General features: G+C 40.2%; 2 protein-coding genes across 6 annotated transcripts; both read left to right on the top strand.

Annotated features, from left to right (window-relative positions):
• The first annotated feature begins 1,309 nt into the window (after positions 1-1,309).
• Positions 1,310-11,321, top strand: LOC111858097 (uncharacterized). 5 transcript variants are annotated; one of them, XM_023839514.2, is made up of 16 exons: positions 1,310-3,442; positions 4,137-4,189; positions 4,864-4,914; positions 5,617-5,682; positions 5,845-5,904; positions 6,319-6,354; positions 6,561-6,632; positions 6,743-6,793; positions 7,311-7,385; positions 7,485-7,541; positions 7,673-7,732; positions 8,031-8,102; positions 8,719-8,823; positions 9,727-9,766; positions 9,926-9,980; positions 10,115-11,321. In XM_023839514.2, exons 2-16 carry the CDS (start codon positions 4,172-4,174, stop codon positions 10,809-10,811), a joined length of 1,515 nt encoding a protein of 504 aa, XP_023695282.2. In that variant the 5' UTR covers positions 1,310-3,442; positions 4,137-4,171; the 3' UTR covers positions 10,812-11,321. The 5 variants fall into 5 exon arrangements, with proteins under 5 accessions (XP_023695282.2, XP_023695283.2, XP_023695281.2 ...); XM_023839515.2 differs by lacking the exon at positions 4,137-4,189; XM_023839513.2 differs by having other exon boundaries at positions 1,310-4,189; positions 8,719-8,799.
• A 1,567-nt stretch (positions 11,322-12,888) lies between these two features.
• On the top strand, positions 12,889-16,148 carry tmem253 (transmembrane protein 253). The gene is made up of 7 exons (XM_023839545.2): positions 12,889-13,018; positions 13,352-13,528; positions 13,823-13,933; positions 14,261-14,317; positions 14,397-14,507; positions 14,832-14,978; positions 15,451-16,148. The coding sequence occupies exons 2-7, from the start codon at positions 13,367-13,369 to the stop codon at positions 15,502-15,504; spliced, it is 642 nt and encodes a 213-aa protein (XP_023695313.1). The 5' UTR covers positions 12,889-13,018; positions 13,352-13,366; the 3' UTR covers positions 15,505-16,148.
• The last annotated feature ends 6,576 nt before the right edge of the window (positions 16,149-22,724 follow it).

Below are 22,724 nucleotides of genomic sequence, written 5' to 3'. Positions count from 1 at the left end.
CGAATATAATGGCAGTAATGGCATTCTTTCTGTGGTGGTTAAAGCGCCAGAAAAATTCAACAGCAATGTGTCTTACCAGAAATCATGACCCAGTTACTCAAGATAATCCACAGATTTGCAGTGAGCAGTTTAATCTAGGAACTATTTTTTTTCTACCGAACTCCACACACCAATCATATCACTGTGCAGCAAATATCACGTTAGTTCGTCATAAAATGCTTCTAATTTTAAAAGTGAGAAACCCATTATTTCAGCAAGCTTGCATTATTGTATTACATGTTTAGCATAATAACCATTCTAAAGCAGCAATTAATTATTATAATCATTGTAATTAAATCAACAGTGTCATTATGAATTTTGTTGGTAATTACTGATTGAAATTACAATTGTAGGTATGTGAAGAGCGCGACCAACATGGCCGCCTTTTTTGTTCCAGATTCCTGTTCCACCATCGGGTCATCTGAGTGCTGGGTATACCCCGGAAAATACGCATTCTTATTGTATCGCATTGCGGAATTCCGCGGTATTCCCACTGATAACATAGATGGGGAACCCCTCTTCCTCCTCTGTTTTGAATTTTTCAATTCTGTGTACATTTAGACCTTTTCCGGAAACGTTGAAAAATACACTCGATTTCAACATATAAAAACCACTTCAAAGGATTAAGTGACGCTTTTGAAAGCTAAATTGACATATTGTTTATCATTTCATCTTTCTAATCCTGCAGTTTCATAGCTTTCTATGGATCAGAAAAAAAGTTTACTGACCTGGACTGGCAGCATACAGGATCGTCACGGGCCAAAAATCCTGAAATCTGCTGTATGTTCATCAGTGATTTGTTGCATCAATATGCCATGATATTAGGGAAATATCTTAAGATGTGAAAATGATGATTATATCCACTGAGTCGCATTTAATTAAGCAGAAGATAAGAGATATTCACATGGTCACGTGACCTAAACCAACAGCGGCGCCTGTTGATACATCATTCCAGTCTTCACCTTGTATCAATTTTATTTCAGACTAAGGACATACTTGGAATATATATTATTCTTTCAGATTGAAGAATATAAAGAGATACACCTTCCCTCAAAGTTTCATTGAGATATCTTGATTATGAAGGAAACTACAAGCGTTTTTATATAAAAAGTTAGGTATTTGGTCACAGTTTTCTACACTCATTCCATTTTAAAAAATAGGGCTAATTAGCGAACTTCTTTTGCCAATAATTTCCTTATTTGTTAAGATATCTGAGTGATTTTGGTGTCATTGTCTTTGTTTATTCAAGCTCTTTCCATTGGCATTAAATTTTCTTCACATACCTAACAATTGTATTTGCATTATCATTGATTTTTCTACCACAGGAGTCATAGGAGTGAGATTTCATTATAAGCTAATAAATCTGCAAAACAATAAGGAAATAAACGTTGAATATGAAAGTGAAATAGATACAAATAAAAATAAAATAATAAGGGAAAGATAAATTAAATATTGCATATTTCTCTCAATTTTACTGGATTGTTTTTTCATTTACCATATTGCTTATAATATTGCCGTATTGGTTTTCGTTTAGCCGTATTGCTTTTCATTTTACCGTTTTGCTTTTGCCGTATTGCTTTTAATTTTACCGGACTGCTTTTACTTTTACCATATTGCTTTTAATAGGTTTTAATTGCTTTTAAAAATTGAGCAGATGTATTTTTTTGTACCTCAAGAACATTTGAAATACATCAATTAATTCATTTTTTTGTGTCTCCATATGTCTGAGTCTAATCTGAAACTTGCTAGGGCTTATTAGTGGGATCACATTACACTGTTTTTTATTCTGTGGAAAACAAAAGATCCATCTTTTGTTGAATCTATTTTATCCTTTTCCTTGGTGTCATGGTTTGGACATTTATCTGTAAAGAACAGAAACTCACTCAACCAGATTGTGAAATGGCCTAACAGGCTGATTGGTGAGTCACAGCTGAATCCAGCATCCCTGTACTCCAGACAGTTACAGCGGTTAGCTGGTTCAATTCTTCTTGATATTTCACACCATATTTGCACAGTGAGTTTCCGTTTCTTCCCTCTGGATGACGGTTAATGGTCCCAAAATGTAGAACAAAAAGATTTAAAGACAGCTTTGTTCCAGCAGCCATCACTCTGATAAATAGATCATAGCGTTTTTTAATCTGTTTTGTTGTTAGTTGTTCCTGTGTTGAAGTGTGTACTGTATGTAGGATGTATGACTCATGACTGTGCCCCAAATTTACCTACGGGTACAAATAAAGTAACCTGAACCTGAACCTGCTGGTCAAATCTAAAAAGAATCATGAACATACTGCATGTGATGGGCCCTATAAGTAAAGCATAAACAAAAGCCTGTGTCCTGCTTTGATCACTATCCATCCCCCAATAACTAAGAAAGAACTAGATAACAAAACGACTTATAGTGGAAACTGCTTATAGTAGGCCTAATCACATCTGTTGGGTAAAACTGATCACTGTTTGTGGATGTTTTTTTTTTTTTTCAGTCCCATTATATACAAGAGAAGACCGACATTTCTATGACTGATAGCTCCAAAAGTATGCATTTTCCAGCAGAGCGACCTAGATGGATAGATAGCACTGAAGCCCCTTTTTAATTATTTTTTTCCAGTTTTGGGGTGAACTGCCCCTTTAATAGTTCCCGAATTCATGATTTATTAATGATGAATGAACATGGAATCAGTACTTAACTAACACTTAGTTACTGGTTAATTAATGCATTAAGTAAATGTGTACTATTGTATTTGTGTCCCCTCAAGTTGACCCATTTATGGTAGCTTCGTAAGGGTACAAATCATATAGTTCAGTAATGCTTAACTAATGATGATTTAATGCATGAATTATTGCAAGATGGCTTTATGTAATTCTAATCCAGCTAATTTTGAGGCAATTATCAATTAATGTATGAAATACCAGTAAATTAACATTGCTTAACTAATGGCCTATTAATTAAGCGTGAAGCAATCCAAATGCCACAGTGACTTAATTATTAGCTCATGGTGGGCAGCAGGAATTCATGATACATCTTGCATAAATTCATTATTATTTAAGCATTACTGAAGTATATGATTTGCATCTTCATGAAGTGTGCCCACATTTATTATTATTTCGGAATTACGTTTCAAAATTCTGCTGCAGTTGGATGTTTCCAGAAACTCACCTGACGAGTCGAATACTTCCTGCTTTGAAACCAGCCGTTTCTGCACGTGACTACTGGGGGTGGTGAGGGGGCTTCTTAACAGCTTAACAAATGAAAACTGAGAAAGGGTGACTAATGAATGGCAGAGAAAGAAGACGCAGGCATAATTTTCGCTTTCGCTTGAGGAACCTCGGATTGCAAGGGCTACACGTTTAGACGTTACTACGGCGCGATCATCAGATAGACACTAAACAACGAGGAAAATATATGGTAAACCTACTTAAAAACATTATTCCTTAAATCGACACTTTATAGATATTGTCAAAAATAATTCATAAATATATAAGTGTATCTGTGTGTTGCATAACATTTCGTGACAAGTTTATACAGGAACAAGAGTGTATGAAAAAATATATCACCGATTATTGATAAATGTTCGGAAAAAAAAATTACGACTGAAAAAACATTCATTTGGCACCTCATATAAAATACTTTAAGTTTTTTTTTTTTTAATAAAATATACCTGCATTACTTTGTTTGGCCCAATAAATTAATATAATCGTGTACTTTATTTAGCCAACTATTAACCAGCGCTTAAATAACAAAGGTTAGCTGTGCTTTAAATGTTATATTTCTATGCAGTCGCTTATATAAAACATGCAATGAGACGGAGAGGAAACAAATCAGAAGTGTAAAGGAGAGTTCTTCCACAGTTTCAGTGACCACATAACTGGCATTCCTCTCTATCTCTCGATCATTCCTTTTACTTTAGCCAGCACTAACTTTTGTTGCTGAATTCGGCATTGTGGTTTGTCCTGTTTCAGTGCTGAGGTTTACACACTCGCTTTTTAACCACCTAAACTCTTACCTACTCCGATGTACATATTCCCAGAGATTTTTGATTTATTGAAACCTACATATATGCGCACATTGATCTGTCCATTATCCATCTATCTTCCAACAGGTAATCCTGGACAGGGTTGTTGGGGGGCTTGGAGCATGTCGAAGGCAGCACAGGTCATTTTAATTATGGTGTACTTGGCCACCTTCCATTTCAGTGCAGGTTTTATAGTCTGACTGCAAACCTTGAATTCTTGAAAGTATGAGTATACCCTGGGAAAGATACAAGTCCGTAGTATGAACACATACAACCTATGCTGCTACCAGGAGCAAGTGTGACCAAAGCCAGGGTGCTCTTGGTTGTGATGGGTGACCAAGGCTACACTTGCAGGTTGAGATTCTAACTTCCAGTCTCAATTCCAGTCTTACTACATACCTGTTGCATCCTGCTTTTATATTTAATGAAATGATGCTTTATTCGCCATTTGCACAAGTACAGGTACACTACATCTACATTTGAGACCAAAGCCTGGGGACTAAGCACATGGTCAAGCCATTTTTCTAGCACACCTGGAGCATTTCAGGGTGATTAAAGGTCTTGCTTAGGGGCCCAATGGAAATGTAACTGTTAAGGTTGAAACTAGCAACCTTCAGATCGCAGGCACAGAGGCTTAACCTACTGAGCCTCACAATGCCCCCGTTAATGCTTATTTGTACAGAAGGTGCTGATTTTCAGGTACAGTGAAAAACTCTGAAGCAACCAACGCATAGCTATTGGAGCAGACGCAGCATAATGGAAACGGCTGTAGTGTGATGCAGTTTCATGTTCTGTCATGCTCTCCCTTTTTCAGGAGCTGACATTGTCAGGAACTTCCGCCATGGAGCATTTAAGCTCCCGCCAGGTACTCACTCTTCATGTTTGGTCCCAATTGATACTGTAATGGCTCTAACCTCGTTCCAGTCCTTGGCTAAAGCATGATAAAGGATATTTAGAAATCTCCAGTGGGCAGAACTTTTTATATTTTTATAGGGTGAAAACTCTCACTAACACACGCAAAGCACAGAAAATTATGCGTCGTTAAATGTTTTGATTGAAATTGGTTCCTGCAAATGAGAGGAGAACATTCTGTCCAGGCAATTCCCAGAAACCTGATGAAACCACACACTGACCAGAAACAAGATCTCTTAAAGGCCACTCCTTCTGATCAGAAATACAATGCTTTTAGAATCACAACCTCAGAATCAGATCCAAATATACAGTGGAAACCTCTTATAGTGATCACCTCTGTCTGGGTGAAATTGATCAGTATTAGCGGATGATCATTATACGGATACGATACGATGATCGTTTTTTTCTTTATCTCAGGCAGATTATCATCTAATTGATATTTATATATTTATTACATGCATATAAGGCAATAAAACAGACAGTGTTGCTATTTATAATGACAAGTGTCATGCAGGTTTTCTCTACTGCCTCCCCAGGGGTGTCAGCTGCCACGTTGTCACCCTTAAAATTTATATCTTCTACCCCAACTACTTGCATTTTAATTAATTCTGTGAGTAAGAAATGGGAGGGTTCCATTTCTGTTGTGATCCTGCAGGGCGGCGATGTAAAGACTGTTCATGAAGAAAACCCATACTGTGAGGACATCCTTCTCATTGGACAGGTCTATAAATATTTGTGTTCTTTTTTATCGTGCTTGCGTGTGCACAAGCATGGTTATGCATGCAGATGTGGAACTCATGCTTATCCTATAGGTGTGCTTCTGTGTATTCACTCATTATGCAACCTCTTACAATAGAAAATAACAAATATATGTATTTTTCAGGAGAAATGTGTAGAGGATTGGCCAGAAGGTAGTCCCGAGCTTAATCCTTCCTGGAAACCAGTACGTACTAAAACTTTAGTCCAGCATTGTACCATTCTGTAGTGGTCATAATTTCCCATGCTGCACTTCAATGATATGCTATTCCATTACACAGTACCCTAGTAGTCTATACTGGGGTTGTGTCAAAAACCTTCTACGTTACATACGGATTTCCATTGTTTATTTTTATTTTTTTTATATAATACTTCCATCCATACATCTCATTCTGGACAAGGTCATTGGTGGGCCTGGTGCCTATATCTGGAAGTATAGGGTACAGTGCATAGATACCCTGGAAGGGTAGACTGATTCTTTTATGACTATGGGTGGAAACCGAAGAAAGCCCACACAAATATAGGCAATATGAAACTTGATTTGTCCAATACTGTCCAACCTACTACTTCATCATCTATCCTCTTCTGATCCTCTCTATAGGCTGGCAAATTAAGACTACGGAGAGAAGCATTAAAGGTAAGGCCTTTACACTATGTCATATAACGTAGACCTAAGCACAGATCAGTTTTGTCAAGCAAGATGTTATGACCTCATTGTGCAGGCCAAGGTACAGCTGCATCTGTGAGCATGCAATATAAGATACATGTAGCTGTGGAAAATAATAATAATAATTTGAAACTACATGTATTTCTCCTCTTGCTTTGGGTTTATTTGACATTTAGGTCGCCGTAGAGATGGAACAGGAAAGCAGAGAAGATATGGATCAGAGTGGGCTTGCAAGAAGTGACAAGCTGGTACATCTCTGGATAGCTCCTCTCTTCTTGGTTGCCCATAGCCTGGTGTTAATGTGCTCTTCCAATTTAAATTAGCTCTATCCATATTGGCCCGTTTTACCTTTTTACAGAAGAAAGGAAAGAAGTTCAAGGTACCATTAATCCAGAGAAGAGGCTCTAAGGTGAAATTGTATATTCAGTAACTGAATACAGGCAGTCCCCGGGTTAAGAACGTCTGACCTACAGACAACTCTTACTTTGGAACGGACTGCCATAAAGTCCATTATATAAAAAATTCAATACAGTGGTTCGTAATAACGAACACACACACTACTTTGTGACACTCGTGAAGACACAAGCACAGCTTTAGCGGTTCGTCTGCTCGAGGTGCAGCACAGTATCGTATTTAGTTACTTTTATAATTCCTGAATAAATATTATTATTATTATGTACTGTATTATTATTTTTCCAACTTACCTGCAAATTCAATTTAATGACAAACTTGGGGAACGGAACACATTGTAATCTGGGTACTGCCTGTATATATTGTTGTGGGAGGTGTACTTTGTCATTTATATACTGTAATATGCTGTGAGTTACGAGTAAATGTGTAGATTAAAAGGAATGTGGAGACCCACAATGTGTGAAATGTGAAAATATGCATCTGTATGTGTATTAATTGTACTAATGCATTGCTAGAAATTGGATGAATCCTTAAAACAAACGGAGTTCCTTAAGGAGAAAGGAGCAGAAGTTGATGTCCAGGATGGGATGGTACGTATCTGTCTGTCTGTCACTGACTGTCGCTCTTCCCTCTACCCGATTCCTGTTACCTGCCAGTTTTCCCTGACATTTTGTTTTTGCTCCTTCCAGCAACACAACAAAGTAAAGAAATTTAAGATAAAATTCTTGTCTCTCAGAGCAGCCAAGGTAATGCATGTGCTTTGGTTTGTGCATATTTTCATACATTCTCATATAGTTTTGTATGCTCCTCTATGCAATACCTGAGGTTATTTTGTAATTGATTTAGTTTGCTGGTCTTTATAAATTGTTTCTTTCAGGAAACTCATCAGGAAGGAACAAACCGTGAAAATCTCTATGCAACTTTCAGAGGCTTAAAGGTAAATTGTGTGTATAATTGTAAGGCTGGTTTGTGAATTTGCTTGCATTAAATTGATTCTGCTCGTTTGTTTACTGGAGAAAAAAATGGAGATCTCCACACAACATGCATAAGGTCTAGAGTAGATTGTACATATTGTTTGCATGCATGTGTCTGTAAACAGACACAGTAAATTGTATTTAATGGCTCTCTTTAGTTGTTTGTATGGTCAATTCCTCTCCTTTGTCTTGATTTTCACTCCGTCTCTAACTCCACATTCACTTAGATATTTAAATTGCACCATATTCCCTGTCTTATAGGGTACAACAGAGCTGAGGGACATTCCGCTTGGAGTCACTTCAGGCAAATCCTCCCTCACAGGTGCAGCAGAGGTAAGGTGACTCACTGCAACACCGAATGAAAGACATTTTGTCTGATCCAGTAATTGACCAGAGAGCTGACAAGAGATGGCTTGAGATTCTGAGAGTAAGTGAAAGGACCCGATTAATTGGCATGTTATCTGATCTAACGAAAGAGCTTCTCCACTTCCCCATTCCAACATGATCTCATCAGCAGATTGTTGGCCTTGCCAGTTCTCTTGCTTGTTTATCAATGAAATACTCGAGAACATGAGCGTGCAGCTCAACATATGTACCCATAAACACGGCATGTATAGGACTGGTGCCCAAGTGTCCTTCACACCTGACTGCGCATATATTGCGTACACCAAATCGCACACTCAGACACTCACATTCACTAATTTTCTTTCACATGCACAGATGTGTCCTTCCTCTCATTTTGTTTTTTCCTTTTTCTTTATCACAGCACACACAGACATATTTTCCCCACATTCTTTGGAGCATATCTATTCATTATGTTTGAGGGTTTTGCTGTCTCTGGGTTTCTGTGTTTGCTTAGTGCAGTTTTGGGCCTACAAGTTAGAGGGTGTTTCCCCAGGTTCTCTGAGCTTGAGGGATGTGTGTCACATGACCTTCTCCTCCCACACAGCCAGGACAACAGTCCACTCCAATTGACACAATGCTGTCTGATGGTCCAGAGGCTGGGGAGACAGAAGATGGGAAAGCAGGGGTCAGTTTCACTCTCCTACATCAGATATGCTTCTGGGTTACTCATAGCCACATCAATGCTGAATTAACCATGTTAGAAAGAAAAAAGGATGCAATGGTCAGTTGAACGTATCATTTAAAGTTGTTGTCAGTCACTTTGTCTCTTGCTGAGGGCACTTTAAGATTTTCTTTTACATGGAAGCTCAGTGGCTATTTTATTAGGTACACCTGCCGGCTATGTAGAGTATGCAGTCAGACAGAGTAAAGAGGTCCAGTTACTGTGCTGCTAAGCATTATAATGGCTAAGATGCAGCATCTACCTGCTTGTAAATGTGGCACCTGCTGGTGCCAGACATGGTGATCCCAGTATCTCAGAAGGAGTGGCTGGGATTTTCACAGATTAAAGTATCTAAAGCAGGGGTCTCCAACTCCAGTACTGGAGAGCTACTATCCAGTAGGTTTTCTGTCCTACCTGACTTCTGATGAGCCACAGCTGTTCTCAGGTAAATACCAGGAACAGGTGTGGCTCATCAGAAGCCAGGTAAGATAGAAAACCTACTGGATATTAGCTATCCAAGGGGCAGAGTTGGAGACCCCTGTTGGCAAAAACACATGGTTAATGAGAGAGATCAAAGGTTAAAGTTAACACGAAGACCCCAAGTGCAAAAAAAAACAACAAAGGCAAATACAACAGTGGGTTGCAGGAAGGCATCTCTCGTCAACCGTTCAAGTTGCCTTGGAGGCAAAATGGAGTCATAGGGGTACCTAATTACGTGGCCAGAGATTGTACTATAATTTTATACTTATAAAACAATATATATGAATATCAGCATTAGCTGTAAGTCTGTGAGTGATGCCTCCAAGGTTCCGTTCATTTCAAGATTCATTTGAAAATCAATAATTTTCCCTTGGGATCAACTGTCATTAAATGGCCTTGTTTCTGTTGCAGGACACTGGCAGCCTTAATGCGGGGTGGAAAAGAGTCAACCGTGAGATTACCTTACATGCATCCATATATGCGCTCACTCTTTAGTGCATGGGCATGCAGACACTCCCACAAGCATATACACTTATAATAATGCAGAATGGTGTACTTTTGCCTATGTAGCCTATTGTTCGTGTATAAATGTCACCATCCGTCATTTCAGAATGGAACGACATGACCCTTGAAGAAAAAGAATTGACTGAAAAAGAAGAGGCAGAGTAAGCCTCCTATGAGTCAGATTGACTGAGATACCTTACTTTCTCTAAATCACTCGTTGTATGCTTTAATGTGCATCTATATCAATCCACCTACTTTATCCTGCTTACTGTCCCTCAACTCTTCTTTCCACCAGAGCACTAGCGTTCCTGGCAGACAGGGTGCAAGGTGGGATCCATGACTTCAACAGGGTGTTCACTGAGCATGCAGAAGGCCTTTGGCAGCACATTGGCACCCTTAATGCCATTGCTGATGACATCAGCAGCTTGCACAAGAGGGCCAAAGTCCCCAGCATCATCATTCCAGTCAATCTGGACACTTCTTTAAATATCCCTACAATGGAGATGGGTGTGGCCCCGACAGGGTGCCCCTCTCCTGCATCAGCTGGCATCACTGGTAACTTCAGCAACTCTATGGCGCGCAAGAATCTGGAGAGTATAATGGAGGACTATCAGGCCAAGATGGTTGACATCAATAATCACTTGAGTTTTGTCAAGCTGGAGATGGAGAAGTTGCAGGGTCATGGTCAGCGAAGGAAGGAATGGACCTACCACACGGACTGGGAAGTACGGCGAGCTCTCCAGATTGCCATGGGGGGGGGGGACAGAGTCAACCGAGCGGAGAGTGTAGTCTGCATCGTTTTAGGAGAACTTACAAGTTTTCTCCAAAGCATGGACAGCTTCTACATAGGCAAGGACACGTGTGAGCTGAAGAAAAGCACCAAGAGGGAGTTTGCCACCAAGATCCAGGAGGTGGTACAGCATTTGCAGGAGCAGCACACGGAGCTGAATAGGATCCGGGAGGAGCTCCAGGATGCAATTGGCTACATCTAAATTCACTCTCTACAATCATCCTTTGGTTTTGGTTAAGAAATATGATGTGTTGCATTTTTAAGTTAAGATAAAATAAACATACCCAGAAAGTCATTTATGCATTGAATGCAACTGAACATCATTCATATTTCATCTGTAACGGGGGGGGATGACAATAGTTGGAGATTTCTTTACAACATCGGAATAAATGCCATTCTGCTGTCCACACAGTGAACGTGCCAACCTCCAGACTGCTACGAAAAGTGGCCAATACTTCTGGAAAAAAAAACATCACTCGTTTAACCTTTTATTTTTCATTCCATATTCCAAATATTAGTAATTAATCAAAAACTCCAGACGGAGTTTAGGTACGTCGCTTAACGTGCGGGTTATGTTCTGACCAATAGGATGTTAGGGGACCTGGATGATATACAAACACTATGTGCTCTGTATACAAACCTATATGGTAATACAATATACTGCACCTGTATTGTACTTGTACTTCCTAAATAAAGAAGAGAGTTTATATGAGACAGTGGCGGAGCCAGGAAATTTTCTGTGGGGTGGCCAGGATGATTATGTGATCATTTTGGGGGTGGCATAAATTAGAACTATCAACAAATTATTCAAAAAGTATTCAGACTTTAGTTGGAATGACAAATGTGACATAATTTTATTTTTTTCTCTTTTTTTGCCTCATGTAGCTTACTAAACAGTTTAATTACGAATTCACCGAGGCATAAAGAAGTTAGAAAATGCTTATACTTTTACTATCTTTTCTTTTGTATTAGATTAATAGTGTTTAAACAAGATTACCTGTAATTATTTGTTGTTCCGTCGCATTTTCAAATTTCCGCCAGTGGTATTGGACTCCTCTCCGCTCCACTCCACTCCACTCAATGACAGTAAAAGAACTCCACTCCACTGGCGGTACCAGGATGTGCGCACACAAAAGTGTCCGGCATTGCTGTGGCAGTACAAAAAAGGTTCCGCGTCGCGCGGGTGGTTGCATGGATGGCTGTGGTCAGACCAGGGGGGGCCAATAGGGTGGCCGGGGTTCGGCGGGGGGTGGCCACGGCCCCCCCCGGCCACCCCCTGCCTCCGCGCCTGATATGAGAGAGTACATGTTAAAATTGTGATAAAAATTCAGTAAAGAAAATACATAAATTATTATTACTTTCAAATATTATGGGTATTATTACAATAGTTGGATACTGTATATTATGTAATGTACTGTTATATGGCTGGCAGCACAGTCATTTTCTTTACATCAGCTGCTGCATCCCGTTAGTCAAGCCGGATTTTGAAACTCTATAGCTGTGTTCTAATTCCGGGCCCACATCCTTCGAAAGACACGGTCGACGTAGCCTTTATGGACTATCCTTCTAAAAATCTGTGCGATGAATCTTACGACATCACTTTCATTGGGTTGAGCAAATGTTTTTTTTTTTTTGATCCTGAGAAGAAAATAGGTCAGAGATGAGGTTTCTGATCAGCAACGTGTGGAATGTGTCTGAGATGCCAGCATGAACTACAGAAACAATGTATGGCTGCAGAAGGTGTGGAAACTGAATGAGTCACTTGTTTCTCGGCAATGACTTTGTTATCTTGCCATCCAGCTTCTTTCACTGATGTTTATAGCCCACAGAGAACTGTGCACATACCTGAACAATATTACCTGGTCCAATAGCATGGTATGATATGATTCTGCCTCACAGACAAACAGAAGGAAGTGTCACTGGACATTCACATTGGTTTGGGTTCCTGTTTATTCATCCTTTGTGTACGGAGTATAGAGCAGCTCCAGTACACAACACCTTTGCTTGATCTTCATGTGAGCAATAAAAAAAATCACCTACTTACATAGACCAGATATTGTGTTAATTTGTCCTACTGTCATCAGAATTCATATTTTAAATGGCAGCATGATTGAAAAGTCAGCACTGGAAATGCTAGTTTTTGTAATCTTCAGTACATTTTCTGGACTGTTATAGTTGCTGACTCTCAGGTCCCAGCCAATCACAACACAGCACAGAACTGCACGTGAGGCCTTATCAACCAAAAGGATGACACCATTGATTTCATAGGTGAACTTCGACCCTCAAGGGCTAGGCCTTCAAGAAGAAGAAATAACTTCATGCAGAACTCTCTGGTGGCCATTAATACGGTGCGGTCACGTCTGTCCCCTAGGGTCTGAAAATCTTCCAGCAGCTGTGCCTTGGCTCAAGGTAAGTGGAGACAGGGACTTATGGGTAAGAGTTTGCTGAGACTCCACCTTAAATTCTGGGGAGGTCAGACTGTGTTTGTATATCTGTCTCTGTTCAGGGCAATAAATTAAAAAAGCTAGATAACTGGAAATTTAAAAGCTACTTCTAAAAGATGAAAACTGATGACGGGAAAAGCTGATCCTTCTGTCCTGCAACAATTTACTGAATAATTCAGTCGGGATACAATAGCTCGGCTGACTGCCTTTGATTGTAAATGGAACATGTGGACTGAGCAGTGTCACTTTCTTGGTTGTGTGCCCACCCGGTGATTTTCAGTATCTTGCCGTTCCGCAGCTTGCGTACCTTCAGATGACCGAGAACATGTTCCAGGAGGGGTTATATCAGGTGTTTTTTAAGGAGCGACCTTTGTCTCCCTCACAAACAGTCGTTTCCCGTCCTCTGGGGCTAAAAGAGGCCCACATCGTGCGCTGGTTTAGCACTGTTGTCAACACGCGCCTCCTAATTACAGGGGTGAGAACTCTACTCGCATGCCATGCACTGCACTCCCTCCCCTCTCTCATCTCCCTCCTGTCTCTTTACTCATTCACACTCCCATGTCTGCATCACCCTCTCATTGCACCCTTTCTATTTTCTACCCCACAACACACTTGAAAGGTCATTGAGATTTGCCACAATGTTCCAATAAGCTAATAAAACACTGATTCCCTCTCTTCTCCTACACAGTACTGTGCAGGTGCCTGTAAAGTGAAGGTAACAGTGTATCCTGTGATTAGCTGAGGGTGTCTCTCAATGTCTCTCCTTAAGGTGCTACAAGTGCTTGGGTCTCTGGCTACTATTCTCACCACAGTTTCGTTCATATGCATGGACTTGGGCTGTGCTGTCTACATGACAGCCCCTATCTGGGCAGGTGTCTTTGTAAGTCTGTTTTTCTATTGAACACTGGAATTTTGAATACCTCCACATTTTCCATAACTTTAACAGTGCAATGGTTTTGAAGGAATGTAAAAACTGACAAAAAATGTTGTTGCTGCATACAAATATTAAGGTCTTTTTAAAAACATCAAAATATGATTACACATAATTCCTGATCAATTGATCACTGGTGTAAGGAGTTTTATGACCATTCATATTATGCATTTTTTAAGATATAGGAAAAGGGTGCACCAGAACGAAAAATTTCAAGAGCTTGAGTTTTACACCAGTGCCTGTTAAAATGTTAATATCTTAAAATTGTTTTTACAGTATGTAGCCACTGGGGGGCTTACCATTCATGTTCAGAGGAAACCAAACAAGGTCAAAGTGAGTCTGACTGCTTCCTAAAATGTTCTGCAAGGTTTTGGTAAGGCAGTATGCCTTTAATAAATAGCTCTCTCCCCAGGTAACTGCTCTCATGGGACTGAACATCTTCTGCTTCTCACTGGGAGCCATCTCTCTTCTCACGTACAGCTTTCACATTGCCACAGAGCCCAGCTCACTCAGCAAAGAACAGGTCAGTATATCTGTGGCCTACTCTCCGACCTCTGAATATGTACACTATTGGGCAAAATTGGACATTTTTGGCATTACGCTTTCAAAATTACTACTCCAATATTGGCGGCATTGTTTATAAACAACCAAAGAACGTTATGAATATCATACATTGCAGGATTAAATAAGTAACTGGAGCTACAGCTGAATAAAGTTCTGCAGTCTCTAAAAATTGGGAATGTTTCCACAATTTTGGCTATTAGCGCATGTTTGTTAGTGTAAGAATGTTTTCAAGGAAACTCCTCCTAGTAACTTTTGGCTAACTGCTGGTTACACCCCCCTCCAGAGGGTGGGGGCATATGTGGCAAAGGGCAGCTCCATCTTCTTTACGTCCCAGTGCATGCTGGCTTCGCTCTACACCCTCTTCCTCATCTGGAGAGGTCGCAGCCGATATAGCCCCCCCTACAGACAGGTATATAGTCCCATTTCACAGGTAAGGACTGATTCCTTGAGCATAGAGTATATAAATATCCATTTATAAGTGCGATACAGCGCAATGTTCATCATAATGTAGAATGGTGTTCTGCCTTATAAAGAGCTGTATTCTTCTCCCATATATAACGATAACATGGTGTATGCTTATAGTATGGCATGGTTTGCTCAGCATGACACAGGGTGACTCATTGGCAGTAGTGGGGGGGGAGGGGGGGGGTTGCGTGTGCACTAGTCCCCTTTTGCACAACCCCCTGACTTTTGAATGTAGCCAATTTTTGAGTCTCCCTTTTCAGTCGCCGAGATGATCATGCTAATTTGACCGAAGGGGGACCCCCATTCCCCCTGGCCCAATTGCGAATTTTGCCCCACAAAAAACTCTTTGCACAGCCCTGAAAACCTGGAGATTGTGTAGAACTGATGTGCAGCAGCGTTAAACGCAATCCCTAGGACTGTTGTTGTTGTCCCTATAGGACAATTGTGAACACACAGAGCTCTTGATGGAGAGCGAAGAGCAGGACCCCTGAGCAAACAAGACTGCCTGTAACTAACCGTCGTCTGCTCATTTCGGAAATGGGACGTTATTAAAGGGAACGATTCGTGTTTCAGGACCGTAAGATTGTTTGCGATAGTCTGGACTGCGCTCACCTGAGTAAGACTGAGCTACTCTGGCTGTGGTGGTGACACGTGTCCTCATGTCTCCTGAAGCGTGTTTTATAGTTTCATTTGATGTTATGCTGATGGTAAGCCATCTAAAACATGGGATGAAATATTTTGGGGAATTTTCTGTTATTCTTCTGTTATTGTACGAAGAAATGCCCTAAGAAACTGATTTGTGACTGTTTTATGCATAATGTGTGGCATATTATAATTCTGCATAATTAAAAAACCTATTTTCTATGCCATAATTTAAAATGCATTTAAAGCTGTAATAATTGTTTTAACAATATTAATATTTTCTGAAATTATGCTTGTTTATCAGAACTACAAATACTTAGCAAAACCTTACAATGTACCTGTCAAACTTCTGAGGGTCAAACTTCTGAGTACAATATTCAAAGACATTTTTTCCATGTAAAAGAATCAGCAACCATTTCACTACTGTGCTGAATTCCAGTAGCTCAGAAAGATGTTTTGAATTTAACATTAATAAATGTGGGATTTTTGCAGACATTGTGTTTATGTGTGGAAAATACTGAAGAAAGCTGAGGACAGACCAGTTTATAGCTCACCCATTAGGCCCATGTATAAGGCACTGTGATGCAGAATATTCTGTATTAACCAGCACTTAAACAAGAATTCTGTATTTTGTATTAAATGTAAGCAATACACTGTAATACACAGCTAGTGCAGTTGCCTCACAGCACTGAAGACCAGGGTTTGAGTCTCTGCCCTGGGGCTACATGTTGGGAGCTTGCATATTGCGTGTTGTTTGCACTGGGTTCTCTGGTTTCCTCCTGCAGTTCAAAAACATACTAAGGTGAGCAGGAGTTGCAAAATTGTGTGTGTGTGTGTGTGTGGATTAGGTTAATATTACATTGTGAGGACCAAATGCCCCCCCCCCCCCAAAGTAATAAAAACCTGTTTTTGTGACATTGTGGGGACCAAAAAGATCTGTGAATGCAATCAAAAAAGTAAAAATGACAAAGTCTCGTATTTAGTTTGGTTACTTATGGTTAAGGTTGTCATGTTGGGATTAGAGTTTTCCCCCTAGAAATGAAGAGTCCCCACAAAGGTATAATTACAAACCCGTGTGTGTGTGTGTGTTTGTGTGTGTGTGTGATTCTCTTACATCATTCCAGAGACAGTTGCTTTCCACAAGCCATCAGATCGCTAAACAACCAGTGACCTTCACCTCTCCATCCCACAGCCATTGTATTTACTGTTTTGTCAGAATATCTGTTGCACTAATCCAACATTTCATAATGTATTATTGTCAACATTCATATCTCGCAAAGCTACTTCATTTTCATATTACACGACCTATTTCGTTTTACTATGATGTATTTTTATTGTTATATTGCACATATGTTTAGTCTTGCATTGTCTTGTCTAGCATTGCACTGCTCTTTGGCCAACATGCTAGGCACCATTCATCAACCCCTACAACGGTGACTGCGTTCCCTAAATACGCGTGACAATTAGAACTCGAGACTTGAAACCTAAGAACTAATATGAGACAGGATTGGCTGAAGAAGTAAAGCAGGTTACAGGCAATTCACAGATCCTCAGAATTTTGTTTATCTTATTTCTTAAATCTCCTTATGCCTGATGGAGAGGAAAAAGGCAATTAGCTTCTGCTAGAGTGAATCTCAGGGTTCAGCGTCAAGAGGAATGACTAAGGCAGAGTGCGAAGACAAGAAGTAATTTAATAAGGTAGGACCAAGAGTGACAGGAAAGAAATGATGTAATGTGCAAAGATTCCCACAAGCTTTTAGTTGGACACATTTAATTCCAAATGCCAAATGCGTCACAGATTAGGGAGGTTCTGGCACGGGGGACGAGGCATGGTGCAGGCAGGAAGGAAGTGGACAACCCACTTGCGGCTCACAGTGCAGGGCAGGGTTTATTAACAAAAACAGAAAACACTAGGAACACTACAAAGTAAAGGACCACGAGGAGTCATAAGCAAAAGGGGGAAAACAAAGACGAATTACAAACGGGGCCGGCAGGTAGGAAACAGCAAACAATGAACCACTGCAGAACTGAACTCAGGCAGGAACTTAAATCCGAAAACTGAACTGGGTAACGAGACAGCAAGAGTGAGACATAGACAATTAACCAATCGGGGAAGGTGCAGGACAACGAGCAATCAGGAATACACACAAGGGCAACAGGTGGAACTAATTAACTCAGGGACTGGAAAGGGAAAACTAAGACACTGACTGAAACAAGGAAACAGAGTCTACACTAGGGGAATTACAGACAGGTAAAAACAGAGACACAGGAACTAGAAAACTCATACAAATGAAACACAAGGGAACAAAATACAGAAATAGAGGAGGTGGGATTTGAACACCCAACAGGGGGGTTAACTGATAGCTGTATGCTTAGCTTATTGAGCCATTTGGCCAACAGGGGAAACCCCCCAGACTAGGACACTGGGGAAGACGCAAGACTGGGACAAAACAGGTGCTGACCCTGACAAAATGATACAGCTTGGATAACAAAGAGAAACATTAGGAAAATTAATACTGTTTATGAAAAATGTATTTGATCACTGAGTGCTTTACCCAAGTGGGAAGAATACTGGATCCAAGTCGAGTGGGGGTATTAGTATCCATCAAGGGATAGTTAAGATAATAAAACTAACATACATGTAAATGGTTGTACATGTCTGTGCAGACTAGTCTCGAATTGAAAATCTCACTCCAGCGAGCTGAACAGAGTAGGCAATCCTGCACCCCCCCACCCCAATTGACTACTACACAATTGTGTAAAAAATAAAAAAAGTAGGGGGGGGGGGGGGCTCTGATTAAGGTAATATGTCTCTGCTGGCCAAGAAAACAAAGTTGTTCTGCCTAGAAAGCAGAGCTTCACAGTTTCTGTCAAACAGACTTCTTGGAACGGCAACAAAACAGGCACAACCACAAACACACCCAGCTATACAATTGAGCACTAACAAGAATTTAAAAAATGCATCAATGAAACAATATCCACACCCTTCTGCTCTAGGAACTTTAGACAGCCGATACTGGTGAATAGTGGGGACCTGTGGATTTAGGTAAACGGTGTCTATTCTGTTAGTTCAACTGACATCCTTTATTAGAAAAAAACATTGCAATAAATTGGATGATTTGAATTTACCCTCCACTAAAAAGTACTGAGCCAAGCAGTTGAAGCAGTGCTGCTAAAGTAAATACTCTGACCCCACCATGACACCTTATGGCCCATCTGTCCGTTTTACGCCTGGGGGGATTTCTGTGAAGCACCTGCAGATGAAACTTAACTGCAGTGGCCCCTCCCTGCATGAATCACAGCACTTCTTGGAACAAGTGAAAACCTGTTGGAGCACCAGCAAGTTGTAGGAGGAACTGTCTGTGCTGGAACAAGACTCATGTGATAACAGTGATCACACCAGTACAAATTGTAGTGTTATATTGAAGTGGTTTAATAATTAATTTAAAAAAATATATATCATTTTTTGTTCCCTGCCTTGTGCCTTTAGCCTCCGGACCCCCCATGACCCTGAACAGGACAAGCGATTTCAGAAAATGGATGTTATTTTTTGTTCTGTATTGTCCTTCACTCATAATCCATCTAATTAATATATACTATCTTTATATTGTGAGATATTGTGAGATTGTCATAATCTGTGTCAGATTGCAGTCTCTTTATGATATATCCATGATGCATTTTTTACACCACCAAGTTTTGTAATTCTGGGATATAGCAGGCTCAACAGAGATGTTTTATTTTCACAACAAAGGCCTTTTTTATTACTGTTCTGGTAGGGCATATGTACATTTTGCACATTGAGGAGGTAGGCTACTTAAAAAAAGATTCAGTTCAGCTTTGACAAGCCATTTCCCTATGAGTACAGCACTGGTAGCGCTGTTTTTTTTTATCTACCAACAGCCTGAAAAACAGTATAACAGTAACAGTACAGTAGTAACAGTGTGGTTTACAGGTACCTGGTATATAGATGGATATAGATATTATGCAATGTTACGATTGCTTCATATTCTGACTTTCTATGAAGCGATTTATCTTTAAGAAACATTGGAGGAATTTAAAGACGTCTTCCGGCGAAATGTGTAATAATAGATTTAGATAACTATGTGTCATAACCACACAGGCATGTTACACTGTAATTGCATCTCCGAAATAATTCTTGACCCGTGCACCGCCTACCGCCTACCTCCAAAGATATGCGTTAAATTCAGGTGAAAGCAAGAGGCAACCTACTGTACGAAACTGATGTGCAGAAACTTGAGAAATGGCGTTCGTCGTTGAGACCCATACAGGAGTGTGACATTTACCACAGAGGAACGTGACAATGACCATGGACAGTGACCCTCATCCAGCCAAACGCACCGACAGCTCGGCGCTACTCGATAGGACGGAAAAGGCAATGTACCGCCGTTAATCTGTACTCAGTCAAAATTAGACTTGCACGTTAATGAATAATTTAGTCCTTTATAATTCATTTTAATTTCGAGCAGTAAGTATTATTAATTATATATTTATTATTATATTCTGCATTTTTAATATTTACGTATTTATTCATATTTAAAAAAAAAAACTAAATTATCTATATATAAATAAATTTGTCTCTAAGATGCTTTATTAAATAATTTTATACTTTTGCTGTAACTTCTGTTCTTATAAAGCGATGTATGAGCCGCATACTAATGCTCCCGTTGATGTTAGAGTGGGCGTTTGACAGTTGGACTCATGGGCGTTTTCGGCGTGTTTTATGCAACAGCAATAGTTTGGATGAATAAACGCTATAAAGGGCTGTACCATGTAGTTATTTTCTTAGGAACACTTTTACTATTTACCGCCTTTTGGTGAATGAGACGGGGATGCAGCGGTTAATTAACAATGTTATCTCACACTTCTGGGACCAGTCTTTGCCTGCACATGGTGTACATGTGCGGAGTTTACATGTTCTCCCTGTGTTGTGGTGGGATTTCCTCTAGGTTCCACCCCCCCTACAGTCCAAAAACATGCTAATTGATTGCCAAATTGCCTGTAGGTGTGATTGGTGTGTATTGTGACCTGTGATGGGTTAGCATCCCATAATGCATTATTCCCTGCCTGGTGCCGTAGCCTACATAAGGCAAGTAGGTATAGAAAAGACATACTGTAGGTGAATGAGCATGTGTGTGTCAGTGGCTGTGTAATGGGCTGCCATCCCCCCCAGGGTGTCTCAGTCTCAGTCTATGTTGGTTTTGATATGGTCCAGGCACCCCTACCTCTCTTAGCCTTTTAGTGGTTGAAGGATGAGTGGTAAAGGAGCCCCAAAAACCTGTCATTACTCAGACCTAAACAGACTACGGTTTGTCCTCATTCAGGACCTATTGATTCCAGAAGGCTTTTCTTAACGTTTTCCAAATAATTTTCACTCCAGTTGCTGTTCTGAACTGCGTGGCTTCTGCAGAAAGAGTAATCAGTTACTTTCGGGTGACTGCAGTCCAACTCTGCTCCTCTTTTGCAGATTGGGAATGGAAAAGAGGCCATTTTTTTACTACTTGTTATGTGGTAAGGAGCTACTGGATACTTGGGTCATAGCACTGACAGTAGCTCTTAATTCGCTTAGCATTAGACCGACAAACGTCAGTGTCACCAAAGTGGTTTGTGGCATTCTGAGGGTGTATTGTGGTGTTTTATATTTATATAAAACTTTTGAGTACCAGTGCAATTTCGCCACATGTCTCACACAGGCATAGTCACACAATTTAATCTAATACAACCTCCATCCCGTTATCACACTTTCTCACCTGAATTTTCTCCCTTGCTTACATATATTCAAGAATGTGGTGCAATGTCGTATTAAATACCCATATAAAGTATCACTATGTATTTTAATTGCTATCGACAAGCTATTATTCATAATGTGCTGGCAATACAGCCCTTCTGCTTGAAGCATATATATAATGTCTATATGTATCTCTCATTATAAAGGCTTTAATCACAATATTGCAAATTTCAATTTACATTTTGGCCTTGTCTCCAAAAATGTGACATTTATACTAGTGATGTCGACGCTGATTAACCCCAGATCTAGCACTAAAGTGTGGCAGTGTTGTAACTCCAGCGGAACATATCTGGTCTTCTGTTTCTACGGTGTAGCCCTTCACACAGCTTTTCTTTTAGTAGACACAAGTTGCCCAGATCAGCCCACCTGTAAGCACAGATTAAAACTCAGATTGAGGGTGATGTGTTGTTAATGTTAAATAAACATTAGCATTAGGTAGTACCTGACACTAGTATGAAACACACAGAGTGTGGCTGTACTGTGTTAGCATAAACATGAGCAAATCAGTAAATGTACAGGGAGCATGGATTTTGTACCGGCAATGGTGAGGATGGAGAAATTGAAAATAGGGGATGCAGAAGAGGTCACGCTTGTGGATGGAGCTGTGGCTCTGGAGGTGGATGAAGGAGCAAAAGTGTTGGAGTTTGCCAGAGCTGTGGAGAGGAGTGAATTCTGGGAGCCAGCGGTGATCGTAGCTGAGCCGTTAGACATGGATGTAGCCTGAGATCCAACAGAGATCACAGCTAAGCTTGCAGGGGCAGATGTAGCCATGGACGCAGAGGTGTTTGTAGTTACATTTGGAGAGTTAGATGTAGCCATGGATGCAGAGGTGGTTGTAGATACATTTGGATAGTTAGATGTAGCCATGGATGCAGAGGTGGTTGTATTTATGCTTGGAGAGGCAGATGTGGTTACGGAAGCAGAAGGGGCTGCAGTTACGCTTGAAGTGGTGGTTATAGTTTGCGATGAAGCTGTAATGAACTGCACCACAAAGCTAATAATTTGTAACATGAGTACTTTCCTTTCCCACATCTAGCAAAAAAGAGAAACTGATTAAAGTACTGCTCATAAATACATTACAGTAAGGTTCATGGAAGAGGTTACTTATGTCAGTCAAGAAGTACCTGTATATCATTGAATATTAACAATATATGTTTAGATTTTAGTTGCCTTTATCACACCAATATCATATTAAATCCATTAAAATACACTTTAAAATGGGATTTAAGAAATCTGTTTTCCCTGACTGCTTATCCAGGACAA

This window comes from Paramormyrops kingsleyae, chromosome 12 (genome assembly GCF_048594095.1).
Source record: "Paramormyrops kingsleyae isolate MSU_618 chromosome 12, PKINGS_0.4, whole genome shotgun sequence".
NCBI classification, from domain to species: domain Eukaryota; kingdom Metazoa; phylum Chordata; class Actinopteri; order Osteoglossiformes; family Mormyridae; genus Paramormyrops; species Paramormyrops kingsleyae.
The sequence above is the reverse complement of the archived record's forward strand: the minus strand, read 5'-3'. Positions and strand labels throughout refer to the sequence as shown.